The 22,314-nt window shown below is 30.3% G+C and overlaps 10 protein-coding genes across 10 annotated transcripts, besides 1 other annotated feature; 6 read left to right on the top strand and 4 right to left on the bottom strand.

The window, feature by feature from the left end:
• Positions 1 to 650: 650 nt before the first annotated feature.
• On the top strand, positions 651 to 1,507 carry TVAGG3_0987910 (uncharacterized protein; the record flags this gene model as incomplete). The annotated part of the gene is made up of 1 exon (XM_001582464.2): positions 651 to 1,463. The coding sequence occupies one exon, from the start codon at positions 651 to 653 to the stop codon at positions 1,461 to 1,463; it is 813 nt and encodes a 270-aa protein (XP_001582514.1).
• A 138-nt stretch (positions 1,508 to 1,645) lies between these two features.
• TVAGG3_0987900 (uncharacterized protein) lies at positions 1,646 to 2,314 on the top strand (the record flags this gene model as incomplete). Its single annotated transcript, XM_001582465.1, has 1 exon — positions 1,646 to 2,314. The coding sequence occupies one exon, from the start codon at positions 1,646 to 1,648 to the stop codon at positions 2,312 to 2,314; it is 669 nt and encodes a 222-aa protein (XP_001582515.1).
• An 864-nt stretch (positions 2,315 to 3,178) lies between these two features.
• TVAGG3_0987890 (antigen BSP-related family) lies at positions 3,179 to 5,047 on the top strand (the record flags this gene model as incomplete). Its single annotated transcript, XM_001582466.1, has 1 exon — positions 3,179 to 5,047. The coding sequence occupies one exon, from the start codon at positions 3,179 to 3,181 to the stop codon at positions 5,045 to 5,047; it is 1,869 nt and encodes a 622-aa protein (XP_001582516.1).
• A 235-nt stretch (positions 5,048 to 5,282) lies between these two features.
• TVAGG3_0987880 (ribonuclease inhibitor domain-containing protein) lies at positions 5,283 to 6,137 on the top strand (the record flags this gene model as incomplete). The annotated part of the gene is made up of 1 exon (XM_001582467.1): positions 5,283 to 6,137. The coding sequence occupies one exon, from the start codon at positions 5,283 to 5,285 to the stop codon at positions 6,135 to 6,137; it is 855 nt and encodes a 284-aa protein (XP_001582517.1).
• Positions 6,138 to 7,334: 1,197 nt separating this feature from the next.
• On the bottom strand, positions 7,335 to 8,227 carry TVAGG3_0987870 (uncharacterized protein; the record flags this gene model as incomplete). The annotated part of the gene is made up of 1 exon (XM_001582468.1): positions 7,382 to 8,227. One exon carries the CDS (start codon positions 8,225 to 8,227, stop codon positions 7,382 to 7,384), a length of 846 nt encoding a protein of 281 aa, XP_001582518.1.
• Positions 8,228 to 10,590: 2,363 nt separating this feature from the next.
• TVAGG3_0987860 (SH3-domain family) lies at positions 10,591 to 11,879 on the top strand (the record flags this gene model as incomplete). Its single annotated transcript, XM_001582469.1, has 1 exon — positions 10,602 to 11,879. The coding sequence occupies one exon, from the start codon at positions 10,602 to 10,604 to the stop codon at positions 11,877 to 11,879; it is 1,278 nt and encodes a 425-aa protein (XP_001582519.1).
• A 487-nt stretch (positions 11,880 to 12,366) lies between these two features.
• Positions 12,367 to 13,512, bottom strand: TVAGG3_0987850 (ubiquitin-like family; the record flags this gene model as incomplete). The annotated part of the gene is made up of 1 exon (XM_001582470.1): positions 12,548 to 13,501. One exon carries the CDS (start codon positions 13,499 to 13,501, stop codon positions 12,548 to 12,550), a length of 954 nt encoding a protein of 317 aa, XP_001582520.1.
• A 212-nt stretch (positions 13,513 to 13,724) lies between these two features.
• Positions 13,725 to 18,265: a mobile genetic element.
• On the bottom strand, positions 13,797 to 16,049 carry TVAGG3_0987840 (MULE transposase domain-containing protein; the record flags this gene model as incomplete). The annotated part of the gene is made up of 1 exon (XM_001582471.2): positions 13,797 to 16,049. The coding sequence occupies one exon, from the start codon at positions 16,047 to 16,049 to the stop codon at positions 13,797 to 13,799; it is 2,253 nt and encodes a 750-aa protein (XP_001582521.2).
• A 290-nt stretch (positions 18,266 to 18,555) lies between the features above and the next one.
• TVAGG3_0987820 (threonine-type endopeptidase protein) lies at positions 18,556 to 19,326 on the bottom strand (the record flags this gene model as incomplete). Its single annotated transcript, XM_001582472.2, has 1 exon — positions 18,556 to 19,326. One exon carries the CDS (start codon positions 19,324 to 19,326, stop codon positions 18,556 to 18,558), a length of 771 nt encoding a protein of 256 aa, XP_001582522.1.
• Positions 19,327 to 20,858: 1,532 nt separating this feature from the next.
• Positions 20,859 to 22,123, top strand: TVAGG3_0987810 (NADPH-dependent butanol dehydrogenase domain-containing protein; the record flags this gene model as incomplete). Its single annotated transcript, XM_001582473.1, has 1 exon — positions 20,859 to 22,049. The coding sequence occupies one exon, from the start codon at positions 20,859 to 20,861 to the stop codon at positions 22,047 to 22,049; it is 1,191 nt and encodes a 396-aa protein (XP_001582523.1).
• Between the last annotated feature and the right edge of the window lie 191 nt (positions 22,124 to 22,314).

The following is a 22,314-nucleotide window of genomic DNA, read 5'->3' as shown; positions in this document are numbered from 1 at the left end:
CCTTCGATATCAAATTACATATTTACTTGAATTATTGCATGAACAATGCTAAATACACAATGCATACATCATTCTCCTTATAGTATCTTAGTGATTCTTAATACATATCAACTATCAAATTATATAATCTTATATAAAAATTTAATATCTATTTGCAAGTTAGTATTTGCATCTTTAAGGTATACTCTGTTCTTTGGTATAGTTGTCTTTGAACAAATTTATTTTTTTCCAAATTCCCCTCTTCTATCGTCGTGATCGGAACGATTTTCGGGAAAAAAGTCATAAGACGATTATTTTTCGGGAAAAACGTATCTTCCCATAAAATCTTTCACATTAAATTTATCAACGCAATTCGAGACCAGACTTACAGTCTAATTATGATTAATTTTTCTACAATTTTTTCCTTTTCTAAATTTAGCAAACGGTTTTCAATTTGGCTCAGAATAAGAAATTCATGATTCAGATTGTGAGCGGAGCAAAATTTGTCTTGCAAATTTTGTAAAAATTTTGGTACGTACGATAAATTTATCATCAAAAAGAAAAATCATATACACATGAAATGCAATCTAAACTTTTAATTTTTAACTCTCGAAAAATAATCGTAACCACCAAAATTTTCGATTAAAATTTGAATCATAATTTAAAATTTAATGTTGCATAAATTACCTGATCGAGATTATCGCACCAATCGTTGGCTTTATTATGAAATCGCTTCTGTGTGTGAATACCCTGTTTACTTTTCATACCCTGACCTTCTTAAATTAAAACCAATAGAAGAATCTTTGCAATCAATCAATTTTGATGGCCCCTATCTAGCTGTATACAAGTGGTGTCTCAACTTTTCAAAGTTTCTTGAAGGAATAGTGCTTTTTATAAACACTAAAAAACTTAAGGACCAAGAAATTGAAGAATTCATATATCATGTAGCAGCCTTTTCAAGCCATACTAGGGCCAAGGTTTTAGACTTAGCCAAGAAATTAAATTTGGATATTAAATCTATTAAATTTATGAAAATTTTCAAATCATATTATATTTGCGATTTGAATACAAAGCTTAACGATCTTGCTTCATCCATTTATGGTTTTTTCATGTACCTTCGAACGAATCTTAAAGATCTCTGGAATCAATATAAAAGTGTAATGGATCCAGAATTCAAGGGAACATATTTATACAAAGCCGTGTTAGGCTGTCGTCTGTATTTATATACCGAACTTAATAATCAGAGTCCTTACTACTTTGCAAAAGATTCCAAGGGATATGTTTATGTTGTCGATACCAGAAATAACAATCAAAGCACAAATGCATCCACTCCTAAAGTCTCTGAAGTTCAAAATCAAGTTGAGAGTCCTGAAATCCAAAATCAAGCTGAGAGTTTTGAAATCCATAAGCGTTCCAAAAGTCCTGAAGTACGGAAACGCGAAGGAAGATCTTTTGAAGTTCCATTGATTATTGAAAATGCATAAGTATAACAAAAATCTGAATAATGTTTAAATAAATTTGTTTAAAATTTCGACTTTATATTTTTTGATACCATATAAGAAAAGGAATAGACTCTTAGATGGGAAGGTGATAATCCTCCTTTTTTTTATAAATTATACGAGAAAGGGAAGAAATTTTGACAAAAAGTAATTTTTTTTTTCATTCGATGTTTTTTCTTTTTTCTATTGCACATACCCTTTTAGATGATAAGCTATCAATACTAAAACACGCCTACAAAAATAACCAAATCGAATATTATGTCAGCGGCACATCAAAGCAAATAATTAATGGAACATTACAGTTAACAAAACCAGAATATGCTTTTGACCAAGTTACAAAAAGATACGATTGGTGTTCTAACTGCGGAAAAACAAAAACAGACTTCCCATGGATAGTTCTTGGCATCAAAAATCAAATAATGAACGTTAAAGGATACTTTTTGAGGGTTGGATGCTGCTACGATAGCTGCTGTTGCGAAGATTATAAGAATGGTTGCATTCATTGCTGCCTTTTCTCATGGAATTTCCAGATTTCTAATGATAATAAAACCTGGAAAACAGTACATGTTGTAGAAGGCGATTACGATATGATGCGCTGCAGCGAGAAAACATATTCATTTAGTGAAACATACAGAACTCGTTATGTACGGTTAATTCAAGCGGGAACATGTTACTCTGATCCGCCATGTATTTCACTTAATAAGATCGAAATCATTGGAACAGTTGGAGACGGAATAGCTGATGGTAATCAGCCTGAAGCTCCAGATGCTGATGATATTGATGATGATATTAGTATAATCGGCCATATTTCGAAAAATATGAATCATAATAATTAGTGTCTCTTTTTTTCTTGATGTTTTTGTTTAGATGTAAAAATGAAGTTATTTTATTCGATCAATCATATGAAATCATAAAATTAAAGATATATTTTTAACATCTTATACCAATAAAAACGAAATGACCTAGTTCCAAGTTATTACTGGAAAAATCTTTCAATATTATAGAAATTTTTCTTTACAAGGAAGAATTAATTTCTATTTTCAAAGAAAATCATCCTCACATTAATGAAAGAATGCAATAATACGGTACTAATACACAAAATAAGATTAATTCAAATTAAGTCAAGATCAAATTCAATGACTTAAGTTTCGATAAAAACATTCTAGAAAAGTATGCATAAAGGCTGAATTTTCAGATTCATTTTCAAAAATATCAGTATTATATTGGTTTTCCATAGTATCCTAAAGTACAGTATCAGAGTAAATTATGATAAATGTTTGAAACTCAATATACTCACAGAATTATTACTAATTTACAATATTTTTATAAGTTGATGCTTGTGCTCAGAGAACTTAGAATGAGATATCGAGCAAATAATATAAAAGCAGCACACAGTCCAAGTCTGATGAAAGTGACATCAAACATGTCAAATGCCAGATGCTTCAGAAAATAATTATTCGAAAAACGTATTCAGAATATGTAATTACAAAAGATGGATGTTTGTCAAATGACACAATTTGAATGGATTCAAAAATAATAAGATTTCAATCAAAGAAAACGTGTTAATTTTAAGATATTCTGCATTAACATAAACCATAGATCATGTTTATTAATTTACCCATATAAATTTTTTTTGGGATCCGCAATAAAGTTCTGAAATTGTGAAAAAAAATTATTTTTCTCTTATAACTTTTTGATAAATGCTTTCCACAAGTATCATTCTCAATTCATTACTTAACAGAAATGTCTTCTTGAATGCTGAACCTTCAATTGAAGGCTCAAAAATGACAATCACAACTCAAAATGATATTGATTCAGTCGGAAAAATTATAAATCTGGCAAACACGAAAAAGATTGCAACAATTATTGTTTCTGGTGATGAAATTACTGAACTTAGGTCATTTTCAAATCTTAATTCTCTCAAAAATTTCCAAATTACAGCACCAAAAGTAACAGAATTACCTTCTTCATGTTTTGCATACTGTTCTAACTTAGAAACGGTTACTCTCACAAAAAGTATTACTAGAATTAACAGTTATTGCTTCATTCTTTCAGGTCTTTCCAAAATTGACCTTACTTACGTAGAAGAGTTAGGTGAATCTGCATTTGCATATTGTCCAAATCTTTTACAAATAAATTTGAATCAACAAAAAATGAACCAATCAATTTTACTTGGCTCTGCTATTAAAGATGTTGTATTTGGATTAAATGTATGGAAAATTCCAAGGAGTGCCTGTCAGCATTGCTATAACATTGAATCAATTACAATTACAAGTAATGTTAAACATATTGGTACTTATGCATTTGATAATTGTTTGAATCTCGCAACAGTCAAATTTGATGGAACATCATCCCTCAAGGTAATTGGTGAATTAGCTTTCAGAAATACTAAAATTAGTAGTTTCCATTTTCCAAATTCATTAGAAGACATAAGTTACGGAGCATTCCAAAATACAATGTTTACAGAACTTAAGATTGAAACTAAAAATCGTTTATACCTCACTGAGGGATTTTCAAATTGTCTTTATCTTAAAAAAGTTATACTAAATAATGTAACATTAAGCAAAGGTGCTTTTAAGAAATGTATTGCATTGGAGAGTGTGACATTGATAGAAATAAGTAGTATTTACAATGAAGCTTTTTCAGAATGTACATCATTAAAAGAAGTCACTGGAACTTTCACATATGTTGGAAACTATTCTTTTTATCGTTGTGTAAATCTTGAGAAATTCAATCTGGCCAAAGTTACACAAATTGGTTACAAAGCATTCATGTTTTGCTCTAAATTAGAAGTTGAATTTCCCAACCAACAAATATATATTAGTGATTTCGCTTTTGCTTACTGCGACAAAATAAACACTACAACAGTTTATGAAGATGATTACATTGGTGCATATGCATTCACACGATGTAATGGAATCACAGATTTGAAATTCTATGGTATCAATATCTCATATGGAGTTTTTAGTGGATGTATGAATTTGAAATCTGTTGATTTCACAAATATAAAAGAGACGTATAATATTCCCGATGGAATTTTCGAAAACTGTAGGAATCTTGAAACACTTAAGATAAATGACAAACTTACACAAGTTGGCTCATACAGTTTCTATGGAACAAGTATTGGTGGTGAACTTGAATTAAACTGTGATTCCATTGGACAAGAGGCATTTTCTGGAACACTGATTACAAAATTAACCCTTAATAGTAACTTAATAAATATTTATTATACAGCATTTCAAGATTGTAAGCAATTAAAATCAGTTGTTATCAATTCATATCAATTTTATCTAAAACCTTGGAATGAACCAATTCAATTTAGAATAGAAATATTTAAAGGATGTGATAATTTATATGATTTCAAGATGCCAAATTCTGCAAACTATTCCGTCCAAGATGGTTATGTCTCTGATAAAAACGGAACAACTATGATTGGATATTTTGGTCATCCAGGGGAGACAGAATTAACAATCCCTTCAACAGTTAACAAGCTAAATCACTATGCATTTTCAATGGGAAGAGATATTAAGCAGATCAATGTTGATCAACTGGGGGTTATATTTTTGTGAAAACATAGAAGTTCTTAACTTCACATCGAACGAAAAGGAATTGAATCACGAAATAAGTTATCAATTATGCTACAATTGCAAAAACTTGAAAAAAGTTATTCTTTCCAGTCAGATAGATACTCTACGAGAAAGATGTTTTGATGGATGTTCATCATTATATGACATTGATTTAAGATACATTACAACAATTTACAATGGATGTTTCTCGGGTTGTATTGCTTTGAAATCTTTTAATATGCCAAATCTATTTAATATACGCTATAGAGCATTCAGCTATTCAGCAATTGAATCATTTAAATTTAACCAATATATTAAAACAATTCTAGATGAAATATTCTTTTCAGCAAAGAATTTATCAAAAGTTACATTATTAGAGGGAATAACCAGGATTGAAGAATATGCGTTCAAGAACACATCATTATCTGATATAACAATACCATCTACAGTTGAATCAATACATCCAACTGCTTTTGATCTTACTGATGTCAAAATCAATGTCGTAAAGAAAAATCCTTACTTCTTCACATCAGAACATTGTTTGATTGACAAATTAAACGGAAATCTTATTTTAACATTCGGAAAATTACCATTGATATTCACAATTCCTAATGAAGTCAAGAAGCTTGGAGATAATTCAATCCGACCTTGTAATGATTCAGTAACAATAGAATCCAGTATTCTATACCAGAAGAGTATTGGAGCGGCAGTTATTAAGATTTCATCCTCTGTTATTTCGATCTCTCAGTCCGCTTTCACTGATGTTCATTTCCTTTATACAGTTTGCTATGATGGATTCGTATACTCAAATGATAGAGAATTTAAAAAACCAGAATTATTGAGAAATGCATTCGTTACAGATAATTATATATACGACGAGTTCCTTAAGCTTCCAACAATGAAACAATGCAATGAAGAAATTCCAAACGAGATGAAAATTAGACTTAATGTTGGCTTGACTACTACAGAGATAGTATTGATTGTCGTTTGTTCTCTCCTTGCCCTCATTTTGATAGTTACTTTCATTGTGATTGCAATTTGTTTGTGCAAACGAAAGAAAGAAGAAAGCTCGGTTTTCCAACAAATTCTCTAATTTATTGATAGATTAGATATTTATCTTTTTCGAATTTATTTTTAATAAAAGCATTTTATATTAACATCGAAACATCATATATTAGAATAACTCATTAACTAAATAAAAAAAAATGTTTTTTTATCAGGGTTAGGATTCAATCAACCCTTAGGATTTTAGTTTTCTGGAATTTTAATTCAGAAACATTTTAAAAAGCTCGCATAACACGGCATTTTTCTCTTTCATTTGATCAATCCAAAAATTCTTCGTGCAAGGTACTGATATTGATAAAACAATATTCTTTGGAAGGCGTTCATGATTCGAAGAAATCGATGAAAATGCGAGCCCAATGAGTTAATGGTAAATATCCCATAATTAGAATTTATCGATGTTCTCATTTGTATAAGGAACAAAATGATCATCATCTCGAGAATAATATGCGATATATTCGAATTCAAATGGATTCTTAATTGCATATGAGAAATCCATTATCACGATAATCGGCAGAAATCAACATAACCTTGAGAATCTGCTCTTCTGGACAATAATGTGCGAATGTAAAACCTTGTTTCGCTTCATCATAATTTTTATTTCGTTTTTGAAATTCGATCATCATACTCATATTTGACAACATAGTTCGGTCATAATTATTTCCAGTAACAGATTTAATAGATCTTTCAATATATTTAATAAAATTTGATTCTGGAATTGTCATCTTCCCATTGTCAAAGAGTTGTTGAAATCACGCAATGGAGAAACTTGATACTTGTAAAATTGAGGTGGTGTAATATTATATCCTTGGCTTTTTGCAAGGAGATAATCAGTGAAGAGCTTAAAAAACAACATTTTTTTAGTTGTCAACTGACAAATTTCAAAACTTTAGCCGTTTCCCACGAAAAACAGAAAAGCCATTATTTATTATAATAAAACGTTATAAAACTTATTACAAGATAGTACGATATCGTTTCCGATAATTTCCATCATCGTTTTTCCTTGATATTCTTTGATCAAAATTGGTAAACAAAATTCCTGATTAGAATATGGAGAATAATCAATAAATGGTCCATAGGATTTACAACATTTGAATGGATACTTCTCAAAGTAATGATTTCATAATTGAAATTTTCAATGAAGTGGTCATTTATTTTGAATGTATCAGGAAAAAATTATATATATAGAAAATTTGGAAATTGTTCCAAAATTTTACTATTTGCGCTAATTTTCATTATGGAATATTTATATTTTTCTAATATCCAAAATGTTATTTAATGCTTTAAGGTCTTAGCTGTTGTTCTCTTTAATCCACGCTTCTTTTGAAGAAAGCGCTTGAACCAGCGTGGGAAAACCTTCCTTCTATGGATCCATCTTGGCATTCTTCTGCCAATTCTTCTCTTTTCAGCACCTGTCATTTGTTTTGATGTACATGGAATAACACTTTTCTCACCTCCTTTAGCTACATGATGTAAAGCATTATAGTATATTCTTGAAATTGATTCAATTATCATTGGTGGGAGTTTATGTCCATTTTCTTGGATTGATGAAATTGCAATAGAAATCATTTCTTGAGCCTTCTTGACAACTTGCTTCACAGTTACGTTCTTTGATCCTTTTGGTAAATGAGGGTAAACAGTAACTGATACTTCATTTAACTGGGATAAATAGAATGCGAAATAGTCATATGCGTATGGTCCCTTCATTGCATATGAGAACTTTGTTGTAGAGATTCTATAATATCCATTTTTGGTGAGATTTGCAGAGATCAACTTGACTTTAAGGAGTTGCTTCTCTGGGCAATATTTTGCGAATGTGAAACCCATGATCTCATATGGCCACCATACGGTTCCAAAATCATCGGAATCTTGAAGTACGGTGAGCATTGTTTCAGACATGTTCTTGTTATATGTCTTACCCGCGAATCTCTTAATAGAGTAATCGATATATTTATTGAGTTTCGATTTAGGAATGACAGCAAATGAGCTCTCTCCCATTGTCAAAGAGTTCTTGAATGTGTGGTTTGAGCAGATTTGATACTTGGGGAATGCACGTGGAGCCTTGTATGAACCATGATTGTGGCCATTCAGGGATTTAGTCAATAAAGCAAAAGACAACATTGAAATATGAATTCAGTTGGTCAGATTCTTACAAATTGAAAGAATTTGACGGCAAAATTGGCAAATATCGGTTTAAATCGGATAATGATGTTAAAATGCATATAAAGATTGAAAATTGTAAAATGAAGGAAATTTTGATACTGTCAAATGACACAATTTTGAATGAATTTGTAAAATAAGATTCTTGTCTATTCAATTTTGATATTCTATCCCTTTCTAAAAAATTTCGGTATTTTTTCTCAAAAAAAATTTGAATAAATGTAAAGTTTTATTCATGTAATTTTTAGTGTTTTTTGAATAAATGTAAAGATTATTCAGCGTATGATTAGATTTCCTTTCAAAAAATTGAATATAACACAAAAAGCTAATGGAAGCGTAAGGCGACTTCTTCCCACAGGCCAAGAATTCCATATTGAAATCGAATCCAACATATTTGTTGCAGTTTACTTCAAACATCAAGGATATACCAGCGTTTATTAAACCATAATCGAAGATTTCAAATCTACATTTCCCAATAAATTATCGTAGGAGCCCAATTTCCACGAGCTAAATGCTTAGTAAACTCGTTACCCACTACGAGATATCCTTTCTATTTAGAATAAACAATTATTTATCACATTTTGAATTCAATTTTTTGAATGGAAAATAATCGTATGCTGTAAAATTTTTCCATTTGCCATATTACATAATTTATATTTAATAAAAACATATTATATATTAATATTAATATAATGTTAACACCGAAACATCATATATTAGAATAACTCATTAACTAAATATAGTACTCTCGGAAATAAATTCTATAGGGTAATGAAAAATTAAAGGGGGATCTTTTGAAGGGGAGATGTAAACTATTGAACATCCGACCAAACGCCGATCCTATTTTTGTGGCTCTCAATTCCTTAACGTCTGCTCAGAAAAAAAGTATACGTTTAGATATATTTGAATGGTTTACTTTTAAGGTATAGAAAATCCAATTTCAAGATAGTATCATGTAATGATTCTGTAATGAGAATCTGGTTTTAATAATTTCTTCTTCTAATTTTTTATATAAAAATTTGAATTTTGTTAATAAGGAGCTATAGCAATTCATATTAAAGCAAACTTTGAAAAGTAACATATTAATGATTTCCAGCTTCTTCCATGAGTTTTAGTAAGTTGTTACTAATTTATTGAAATAATTTGGAGAGAATTCAACGGAAAATCAGGGAGAATGCGCAGTAAGCATTACAGTTTCTACCTTTTGATTTCTATCAGTAGATTTTAAACTAATAATACCATTTGCTGATGACTTGGGAAAAATAAAAATTTTAAACGGGCATTTTTCAAAATTAGAATTAAACATTGTGTTTAATTTATGCTCACCATGAAATTTATTATTTCTAAAGAATAATTCGAGTTCTTCAAATTTAATTTATTTTCAAAAAAAATCATATGTATAATTCAACCAATTATATGGTATTTGCTAATACTTAAAGTGGACCTTATAAATATCAAACCAGAGCCAAGAAATAAATGATACATTCTAATATCGTCACAATCTAACAAATCATAGAGGTAGTACTCAATCAGTGTGAGACAAATCCTATTTACAGCTAATGTGGACCGATATATTCATTATATTTCATAAAAATATACTCAATCAATTATCAAATTCCATCAGATAACGATATGTATCAAATTTAACTATTAAACAATATTTGCTTATCAATAACATGTAGATTAATATAAGAACATTGTATAAGTATAGATTCTAAAATTTCAGAGAATTTTTATTTTTAAATTTTTCTTGAAAATATTATTGTATTATGAACCTATAATATTTTTATAATTAAGTTCTCAAATCATTTGAATAGGTTCTGAAATCTATTTTTGAGACCACTATAAAAATAAATGTTATTTATCAGGGTTAGGATTCAATCAACCCTTAGGATTTTAGTTTTCTGGAATTTTAATTCAGAAACATTTTAAAAAGCTCGCATAACACGGCATTTTTCTCTTTCATTTGATCAATCCAAAAATTCTTCGTGCAAGGTACTGATATTGATAAAACAATATTCTTTGGAAGGCGTTCATGATTCGAAGAAATCGATGAAAATGCGAGCCCAATGATTTAATGGCAAATATCCCATAATTAGAATTTATCAATATTCTCATTTGTATAAGAAACATTCTTTAGTTAATATATCTATGACTAGAACTCAATGTTTCATTTGTAAGTTAAGGACACACCATCCCAAATGAGAAATAAAAAAGGGAAATAAAAACCGCCCGATTGACACTTTCTATGACTCTATTTGTCAAAATATTTTTCATTTGAATTGACATGTAAATTCTTATTATCATGTCACTTTTATTCTCTAAAAAAATTGGTATGAATAAAGAATCCATCGAAGCGGTCCTCCACGAAGAGTATGTGATCAGCAAACGTGAGTATAATGATTTAGTGGCAGAATCAGCAAAAGTAACTGATAAAATTGAGAAATCAATCCAATTTTATGAACGTTATTGTTCTAATCTCCAAGCATTCATAAATTCAACAATTGTTCACGATAACATGATCAAAACTATTCTAGAGAAACCAGAAGAGCTACTTGCTCCTGGTTATCCAGGATCTGATTTCAAAAATTTCACAAATTTCTTTTTATTGATTAATGGACAATTAAATCAATTTCAGACTATTCGTAAAACACTTCATGATACCATTATTAACCGTTTAAAGATAATTAACTCCGAATTTAACTCTGGAATTCAATATTTATCTCTAGAAAACCAAAAAGCCGCAAACATTCGAAACGCAGCAATTCAAGCATACTCTGAAATAAACGAAAAGATTGCCACGCAAGCCAATACCATCGAAATTCTTTATTCAAAATTCCAAGATTCAAAAAGTGAAAAAATGAAGAACAAACTTTCAAAAGCATGTGAAGAATATCAAATATTCCTCGGTTTACGCAATCAAAGGTATAAAGAAATGCGAACTGCTCACATCAAAGCGATACAAGCATACAACGACTCTGTCTACAGAATTAAGATGCTAGAACTCAGCAGATCAAGTAACCACAAAGAAACTATACAATTCCATTCCAAAATCATAGCGGACTGCATTAAAAAAACTGAACATATCATTGAAAAGTTCCATGCAGTCCATAGAGACTGGAACGAGGACATAAACATCTTCCTTATGAAGACAGGTATCTCTCGCAGCTCCTGGAAGCCTCTAGAGTTTGTTCCTCCCAAATTTAGTTTCGAAGATTCTCGAATTGACAGTCCCCTTCCTCCAAAACCAGGATTTGGTAATCCTGCACCAATCGCAATGTGTCAAGCTATCAATGACTACTCTCCTACCCATGATGGAGAAGTTTCTGCTTCAAAAGGTGACAGATTTTATGTTTTTGACAATTTAACTGGTCCTAACTCTTATGTTTGCTGTCCTCATGGCGAAGGATTCATCCCATCAACTGCTATACACAAAATTGAAGGTGAATATTACCTTGTAACCACGCCAACTGTTGCTCTTGAAGAAGGTTTCCTTTCTGCTTCTGCTGGAGAAATTTTGAGATTTATATCTGACTGCGATGGATCAAAGATGTTTGAGAATTTGAAGGGAATGGTTGGAAAAGTTCCTGATGATTACATTGTTTCATTTTAAACATTTAAATTAATTTAATTTTGTCTGCTTTTTTTTACTTCGAAAAAAAGCTTTGGATTATTGATAGCATATCAAATAGCTGATTATTGACCTTTACTTTAAAGACTTCTGAATGAATTTAATGAATTTTCATATTTCCATCAAACTCGCCTATAATATAATCACATATTGTGGCCAACATCTAATAATTATCGATTTGAACATGTATGAGATTTAGATCGTGTTTTTAATATGAGATATTTTTTGGTGATATTGTTTTGGTGCTGATTTCAATTAACAACCAATCGAACAAATATCGTGATGCATGATATCTTAAATACATGGTAAATTCAAGTTTAAATTGATAAATTGATAATTATAGATTTTTCATACTTTTATAAGTCAACAACTATTATTATAATATAGATCGTAATACAGCTAATATAATGATGGTTGAATTTACATGAAAATAACATCTAAACAAAAAAATTATTAAATTCATTATTCAAATTCCTACATTTTTACTATTAATAACAACAAGAACATAATTTATAATGTATAATATCGAAAACAACAAATTCAAAGATAAATTAATAAAATTTTTTGGTAAAAATTATAAAAAAACTTCGAACAAAGTATAAAATTGTAACATTTGGTCGATCTAATGCACATAAACTATATTTAAAAAGTTATTTTGACTTTGAACTTTTTCCATTGAATTCCCTTCCATCATCAACAATCAGAGTTACTTCTTTTGAGTTAGAAAACGATTCCACCTTTAAAATCAGGCAATTTCTTGGAATTTCAGTTCCAGCTTCATCCCTCAATCGAAAATCTATGCCTTTTAGGTTTGGATTGAATGCTAATGCGTAGTCGTATAAAGAATCTGTTAATTGTGTCCCGGAAAACCAATCATGAACGATAGAACTTAAATGCTCAGGAACAAGTCTAAAAGTAACGTGTTTTGTTGTATCCTTTGATAAATCTGTTAAGTGGGCAACTGATATACGGTTAGGGTCAAAGAATTCTTCATCTGGAAATCGAAAACATTTGACATCCATTGTATGTAAATGGGTTATATCAGTAATATCCATGGTGTTAGGATCGTAATCGGCTATCCATTCGTATTGATCTGGTTTTATGTATTTTCCATCTTGAGTATAAACAGATAAAATGAAATTTTTTACACGTGTTTGATCTGGAAGCATATAAAATACATCAAATGCATATGATTTATTTGGCTGTATGATATATGATCTAGAAAAGTCTGAAATAATGATATTCCCGCAAGAATTTACTAAATAGCCTATATCTACTATTTTAAACGCTTTAACAATATAAGGCCCTTCTCCCGTATCATTTATTTTAATATAAATTGGCGATTTTTTAGTTTTACGTTGTATTCCTATAAATTTACAATCTAAAGATTTGTTCATGTAATTTGGGAAGATTTTGTCGGTGTCACGTAGTTCTGTTCCATTGCAAAGCAGAATTTGTTGATATGTTGGAATTTTTGTTTTTTCTTTAATTTTTCGCTTAATTTCTAAAATAGTACTCTCTCTATTCATTGATACTTGTATATCGCTAGATCCCATATCAGGCAGCTTAATTACAAGCGCCGTCTCTGATAACCGTCCACTCATTTTTAAAGAATTAAAAAAAAATTCTTAAAATTCAAAAATCCCTTAATTCCTGAGGATTTTGGAAAAAAGTTTTTACATGAACATGTGTATATTATATGAAGTATATTGATAAGGTAAAAATCAAATTTTATTGCATATTCATCGAGAAAATAAACTAACAAATCCCTCAAAATTGAGAGGGTAATCCTCCTCCTCTCAAATAAACGTACATACGGGTGCACCCTTAAATAATATATTATTTTTTAGTCATAAGAATAAAAATATAGTAGTTATAAAAGGAATTAGACTTCATATATCAATTCTTTTTCTCTGTAGATGTGGAACGTTTGCTTTTCGATCTCTTTCGATGAACTTGAAAATATAAGTTATTATCGCTGAGAATCCTTTCCGAAATAGGAGCTTTACGTTTAGGAGGATTGTCGGATGAATTTTGTTTTGTATTGTTTGATTTTGTTGTTATGGAAGATTTTTTCTTATTTTTTTCAGAATTTTGCTTGCTATTAACTGAAACTTGTTTTGACGGCCCAACAATAGCATTTGTAGTAGGAAGAATTCCCAATAACGAGCGCATTTTCGATAATTGTTTTTCAATATGATCAAGAAGGTCCAGCTTATGTTCTAGATTACTAGACATTTGATTTGTAGAAGGATGGTTTTGATTTTCTGGTTCTAAATCTGTAGAGTCTGCAATATTTGAATTTTCGGAGCGAATTGGAGCATCTGAACCTTGATTTGTATCGGCTTGCTCAAAATTAGTTTGAATTGGAGTGGATGAATTAAAATCTGGATGATTTAATGTTTCATTAAATAATGCCATAATTTTTTCTCTTTTTTCATTAATAAACTTAGTGATCATTGTATCTTTATCTGTTAGATCGATCGATTTGAGTATATCTGCATCATGAACTGGAATATTTTCGAACAATGAACTCGATTCTATGGAACCATATGGAGAAATCTCGTTCTGAGCCAAAGAAAGATCACTTACGTTGTATTGTTTGATAGAAAAAATTGTTTTCTCAAGTTCTTTTTGAAAGCAGTCAAGAATATAATTTTTGTAGCTATCAGTGATAACGGTTTTTATATGGCGCTCGATCTTCTGGTTATTTTTGATGGCGTTATATTTATCTAATTGGATTTGAGATATCTTCTTAATAGCTTCATAAATGTTTGGATGTTTTAACGAAGAAAATTCTGAATGCATACTCTCGAGGCAATCATTAGTGAATATTGCAGTTGCATTATTATATTGAGATATTAAATTGTAGTGCGGCAACCAAACTTTGTTGAAATAATCAATATAATCTTTGATCGAATCAACTTTATTTTGATTAATTATATGCATTGTAAGTACAAATTCTTCATGAGACATGAATGGAGTAATAGAATATAGCTTAAATAAAGAATTTTGTAAAGTATTGAAATTTTTTGTATAAAGTGCTACAAGTTTCCTGTGTAAAGCTTGTTTGAAATGAAATAGGCATCCAATTATACGGACTTTAGGGAAAATTTGTTGAAGTGCCTCTATCATTCCCTTTTCAAAATCACAATGAATTTGAATTAGCTTTGAAAATTGAATACCCTTGACAGTAAAAATATATTCAAATGCCTTCTTATAAGATTCAAATGTGCGGTTTTTCATGAATATAAATAAAAGTGGTAGATATTGATTTGTTGAAGGTTCACAAATCATAATTGTTAGCATCTGTCCTTTTTGAAAATGTTTTGGTGTAATTTTAAAAGTTCCATCGCAAAATAAATCTGTGGCTTCTTTTGCAAATTGAATTGCCTTCTCAAAACCAAAAAACATCGTCTCACAATTTGCTTGAAAATCATGGCCAATGAAAAACTGCTCGCCATTTATTAAACAAAAATTAGCAATTTCATCGTCTGTAATTTTTTCTCCAACAGAAAATTTTCTGGACTTATTATAAACTTCCCTGACCAATGAATCTTTAATTAATGGGTTTTCATCAGTACCAACAGCAAGTTCTGTCATAAATTTTTTAATCTGCTGAAAAGTGCCGTTGTCTTCAGAAAATTTTGCCATTGCCTTATTGTATATTTCTGTCAGAGTCATTGATTTATGAAGATCATTTTTTTCATTTTGTAACTTTTTAAATTGTCTGCATTCGGGTATATGTTCCTTTTGTAAATCTTCGGAAACTGAACTGTTCTCAATTTTAACTAAATAACGTGCTTGACAAGAATGATCGATGCAACGGTAGTAACGTTCAATATTATTTGAATTAATAATATTTGTATGATCATGCGAATAAAGCATATCTTTGCGAACAATTGTATCAGGATATTTTCCAGTAACTGCGGGAATATTTTTAACTGCAATATAACTAAAATATCTTCTGACAGCTTTAGATTCATTTTCGGCGTATTTAATATTAAAATATTGAAGAACTTGTTTGATTATATTCGTTTTTTCATCTCTCGATGTTGATTTTTGGTATTTATCAGATTGTTCCCTGATAAATATTTTATTTTCGTCTGTAAAGTTTGCTCTTTTTTGATTAAATATAGATGATTTTCCCATTAAAAAATGAAATGATGCAAAATTTACGAAAACCGTTCGAAAATTGAATCAAAAATGAAAAGTAATACTTAAATGAGGAATTCTTTGAGATATTGGTCTTAGATTGAATGTAGCGTCATTCTTATATAGAATATATATTCATATCATCGGAAATATGATAAAAAGCATATAATAAATGTCAAAAAAGTGAACAAATAAGCAAAGATATTTTTTAAAAAACAATGAAAAGTAATACTTAAATGAGGAATTCTTTGAGATATTGGTCTTAGATTGAATGTAGCGTCACAAATTTCACAAATATAATTTACTATACAATTTTATTCATTTTTTTAAAATGGCTGACGACAGTCTGTATCAACTAACTCAACTAGTCAAGCATAATGATTATTCTTCGGATTCATTAAATCAACTTTATCAATGCATAAGTACAATGACAGAAAGATCAATTGGATGCTTGAATTGGGATAAATTTTTCAAAAAAATCACAGTGACTGATGAAGTTCTTTTACATTTTTTAGCATCCGTTTTAAACATTGAAAAGATATCAGAATGTTTCAAGGATTCTATTTTTTATCACAATATTAATCTTGAAAAATTCAGTAATTTAACTGAAACAGAACAACAAACAATTTTAAATTCCTACAAAGCGGATAAATTTACATATTACATAATGTGCTCACAAATTGTAAAATCAAACTGGAACAATTTATCCCAAACTTTAGTTAATATTGCAAATCAATATTTGCCATTTTTAGATGAAGAAAAGCAAATATATATATTTACTGAAATAACTGGCAATTATCAAAATTTTGAAATTTCAGTTGCAAACTTGTTACTTTTTTATGAAAACAATGAAGAAAAATTAAGCAACTGTTTTAATTTAACATTGTTCCAGCAAATTTATTCCAAAAATGGAATCGAGCAAATGATATTTTTTGCTGCAAATACAATTTGTTGCAATAACACTTCTATCAATTTTTACAATCTCCTTGAAATTGAAGAAATGAATCCATTTGATTTTTTTTATTTCTCAATTCAATATAAAGAGATATTAAATTGCGATGATTTTCCAAAAGTTACAGAAGTAATCACAGGTTTAATCTCAGCTTCAAATATTAATGCTATTATGCGAATTTGCCAAAAAATTTTGGATAAAATTACATTTTATAAATGTAATTATTGCCATATTACCTCAATATGGAATTTTATCACAAATGCAGCAATAATTCTTCCTGATGAAGATTTATTAATCAAATTATTAAAATTCATAGAAAAAACAGAAAAAGCAACAGATGAATTATTCGAACCGGAGAATGATTTGGGTTTCTATGAATATTTAAATTCGATTTTCTCAGATATTACATCTGCGAGAAATAAGCAATTTCTCTTGGAATTTCTAAATACCCATGAAGATGACTTCACTTATGATCAAACATTGTGAGGTCATTTTTGATCAACAAATTAATTGAAATTCCGATCAAAAAAAATTCACAAATTGGATCAAAAAAATCGAATCTCAAGTTAAAAATAAAAAATTTCTACATTTTTATCAAATTTAGATTTTTTTTTCAAATCATGCGAATTGATTGAATAATTGCATATTTTATCCCATGCATCTAGAAGTATGTGTAATATTTTTGCTTTCATCAAGAAATTGTCGAATTTGATCTTAATTTTTTTTGAAAAATATACTTTTAGAAAAAGAAATAGTGATTGAATAGCTGCCCATGCTGTAAAAGGGTTATTTTTACAAGTAAAAAAATTGTTATTTTTCGAGCAAGTCGAGGCTTTTTTACCATCTTATTTTTGAAAAATTTACGAAAAAGTATATCTGAAAAAACGCTTCATTTTGATATCTTACAATGATAAAATACCAATATTGCTGGGATATAATAGCTACACCTGGACATCTACTACATTAATGCGTATGATAGGTAAAGTTGATTTCAAAAGTATAGCCTGGAAAGATTACAATAAATCAACGATAATTCAAAAAAATTTCTTATAAGTTAACATAATAAAAATTTAATTTTTATATTGCTTGTATTATACTTAAGTATATAATATATTTAAATCTTAGAATGAAAATTCGGGACGCCCTAGCTATTCAATTTTCCCTTAGGACGCCCATAAACCTCTCAAAAATGTGATGTAAATATCACAATTTTGAGAAATTTACACTAGGACGCCTTAGGACGCCAACCCCCTTTTTTACCAATTGAGAATAATCAAAATATACTGAAAAATCTTTCACGGATCAGAAATTGGTTTAATCATCATATTTGGGTAACAGTCTCTGAATCTTAATGATAGACTTATATAAATTTAATATATCATATATTTTTTAGAGTTTTCTATTAGTATTTTGATAATAATATTTTAAATCCGGAAGATTGTTATGATATGTTAGATTTTAAAGAAAATAATTATATAAAAATAAATTTTCTAGAGAAAAGTAGTAATAAAATTAGTATATGTCGATATTTAATAATTAAAAATCAGTATTTTAGAATGTTGTCTTTGAGAAATCATGCATATCGAAAACATCAGTCTTATCAATCCATTCAACGCCATTCTGAGTAATATGGACAACAGAAACACGACCACCAGAGCCAGAATCACGATATGTAGCGTGGTAAATTGCTCTACGGCCAAGTTCGCAAGCTTCTTCCTTTGTCATATCTTCGCGATAGCAAGTATCAAGTACACCATAAGCGTGTGTTGAACCTGAACCAACGGAGAATCTCTTTCCAGCAATTCTAGATCCGTGGTTGTCGATGTAGAAAATATGTGGGCCGGTGTTGTCGTAACCGCAAATCATTGAGCCAATAGAGAGGTTATATCCCTTATATCTGTAAAGTTCGTTAACAAGTATTTTAGAAGCAGCGGCAACTGTTAATGGTTGTTGATAGCGGAATTTGTGAAGTTGAATAAGACGAGAAAGATTACGAAGCCAATACTGGCAGTCGGCAGCACCACCAGCCATAGTTCCAATCATATTTGGTGCAAGTGGAAGGATTTTCATAACTGTTTGCGAGAAGATGAATTGACCACCTGTTGCACGAGAATCGACGGCAACGACAATACCTCCGTTGTAGATGAAGGAGAGTGTTGTTGTACCGTGAACGGCGGCCATTTTACCAGGCTCGTTTGTATATGATAGAGAAATGTGATTTTTAACAAATTGGCATGGATCTGGAACATGTGCGGGCTCTAAAGCTTTTGTTGTTTCTTCGGATTCAACTTCGTCTCTTGGTTTAAGATACAAACTTTGCATCAAAAATGTCTATCGTCCTCATTTGACCAGGTATAGCTGAACAATTATTCACTTTTATCGTCGGATGAATTAGTGCTATTTTGGTTTTCGCAATGATTTTATGAAAACATACTAGTCGCATTGTTAAATGAAAAATATTTCGAACGATTTCGTTCGATAATTTTTTTCTTTTGCAATCTACGGATGATATATATGTGATTCAGATTACATAACTTCTGTCGTGTATAAATTTCATTCAGAACCAATGTATCTAAGCATAATGAATTAGATTATCCGGACATAATACCACCTCAATCCAACAGTGCTTTCAAAACCACAGTAACTAATTATTGGATTGAAAGAGACTATTGGGAGGAGATATACTATTGTTTCATCATGATCAGATTCTGTTTTGTTAAATATATACCATTTATATAGAATTAAGATGCAAGAAATAAATAAGTAATTATAATTCTCAAATAAAATCATTGAATTTACAATTGATATTTAATTTGGATCACAATATTCTTCAAATTTATAGATATGGCTGAAATTGGGGATCATAATTTCAATTAGTAGTGATGATCATGCCTCAAATGAAGAAGTAAGTTATATATTTCAATTAAAATATGCTTGAATAAGGCATTCGTTTCAAGAGATCAAATGTATATATTTATATACATTTAATGTAATCAAAAACATTTATAATGCAGAATGAGACTCAATTTCCATTGATGATATTAAAGCTAGAAGGACTGACAAAATTAGTAAATGAAAACATTAATTCTTGATGGAATTTTGCTACATATTTGAAAATTGTGGATTCGTTTTGAAATTTCCATATAATTATATGAAATTATATCGAAATTTGGATTTGTTCATGATCGGGCTCATTCTGATGAATAACTTATATGACACATTCCCATCGAATGATTTGGATACTGTTAAATAGCAATTGATAATTCATTAAAACTCAAATATAAAAAATTTTTGAAACAATTAAAATGATTAATCGCATTGAAATTTCTTTTCTTTATATACAGTATATGAATATTTTATCTTCGAAATATTCAATTGTCTATTTCCTATCAAACAAAAACATAATTCATGACTCAAAATATCATATTTTCAAAATTCCTCACGAATATATGATACACAGAATGCAAGAATCAGGATACTTGAGTATTGGATATTCCATATTAGTCATTCAATTCTCGCATCATTGAATTTTTCTGAAGCTCAAAATTGAGCAGTATTTAAAACATTTTACGTGCTTAATTCTTTAAAAATATATAAAAGAACGATATAACATTCAAAATAATAATGGACCAATAGGATCCACTATCATAATTACACATCTTTTATAAAAAGTTTGATGGAACTAGGAGCGCTCAGAAAAATTATAAAATTTTTGTTAGCATATTCCATAAACAATATTGATTTACGTTGAATTAACTTGAAAAATTATGAATCAGTTCAGTAAATAAAATTTACAAACCTCTCAAAAAATACGAATAAAATTGAGAGATCAATGAATCACTTCATTTTAGGATATGGGTCGTTTCACACTCCCACGCGATATCTATCATGGCAAGGGCGCTCTTGAGAACCTCAAGACACTCAAAGGAAAGAAGGCCTTTGTTGTCGTTGGCACACACGCAATGCGCCAATTCGGTTTCCGCGAGAGAGCTGTCAACTACCTCAAAGAGGCACAATTCGAAGTCAAAGTCTTCGAAGGTGTTGAGAGTGATCCATCAATCGAAACAGTCTTCAAGGGTGCCAAAGTTATGCAAGAGTTCCAACCAGACTGGATTGTTGCCATTGGTGGCGGTTCTCCAATTGATGCAGCCAAGGCAATGTGGGTTGTTTATGAATACCCAGATATTACATTTGAGAAGATGATCATCCCATTTGCGCTTCCAGAACTTCGTCACAAGGCACATTTCTGCGCTGTTACATCAACATCTGGCACAGCTACAGAAGTTACATCATTCTCTATCATCACAGATTACCAGAAGGGAATCAAGTATCCACTTGCTGACTTCAACCTCACACCAGATGTTGCCATTGTCGATCCAGAGCTTGCAGATACAATGCCAAAGAAGCTCGTCGCATTCACAGGTATGGATGCCCTCACACACGCTTTCGAAGCTTATGTTTCAACAGCTCACAGCGACTTCACAGATGGTTTAGCTCTCCACGCTATCAAGCTTATCTTCGAGAACCTTGAGGCATCATACAACGAAAACAAGCAGGCTCGTGCAACAATGCACAATGCTCAGAACCTTGCTGGTATGGCCTTCTCAAACGCTCTTCTTGGTATTGTCCATTCTATGGCTCACAAGACAGGCGCTGCTTTCTCTGGTGGACACATCGTTCACGGATGCGCCAACGCTATGTACCTTCCAAAGGTTATCAAGTACAACTCCAAGAACGAAGAAGCTCTCCATCGCTATGGTGACATCGCTCGCTTCCTTGGAATTCAGGGCAAGGACGATGTTGAGCTCGTTGATGCTATCTGCCAAAAGATCCGTGACCTCTGCGCCAAGATCAATGTTCCACTCTGTGTCAAGGACTATGAGAATGGCTTGATCAATAAACAAGAATATCTTTCTAAGATCAAGGATGTTGCTGCTAGCTCCATCCTTGATGCTTGCACAGGATCCAACCCACGTCAGCCAACACAAGAAGAAATGGAGAAACTTCTTCTTGCTGTTTTCTATGACAAACCAATTGACTTCTAAGCAATTCTCCATAAATAGATAATAAAAATTACAGAATTATAACTTTTTCCACTGATTATTTATCTAACTTCTACGACATACAATAATTTGGCCTTATCTAAACAAAAATTACGATCTTTTGAGGGCATATTGAAATTCTTCATAATTTTTTTTGACCATTATCGTATTTTTGTGAAAAGACATTGAATCTTCTCAATTTGTCTTGAATCCAATTCGTAAAATTAATTACCTACATAGTGTGATTAACATAATAATATTAAATTTA

Source organism: Trichomonas vaginalis, chromosome I (assembly GCF_026262505.1).
Source record: "Trichomonas vaginalis G3 chromosome I, whole genome shotgun sequence".
NCBI lineage: Eukaryota > Parabasalia > Trichomonadida > Trichomonadidae > Trichomonas > Trichomonas vaginalis.
The sequence above is the reverse complement of the archived record's forward strand: the minus strand, read 5'-3'. Positions and strand labels throughout refer to the sequence as shown.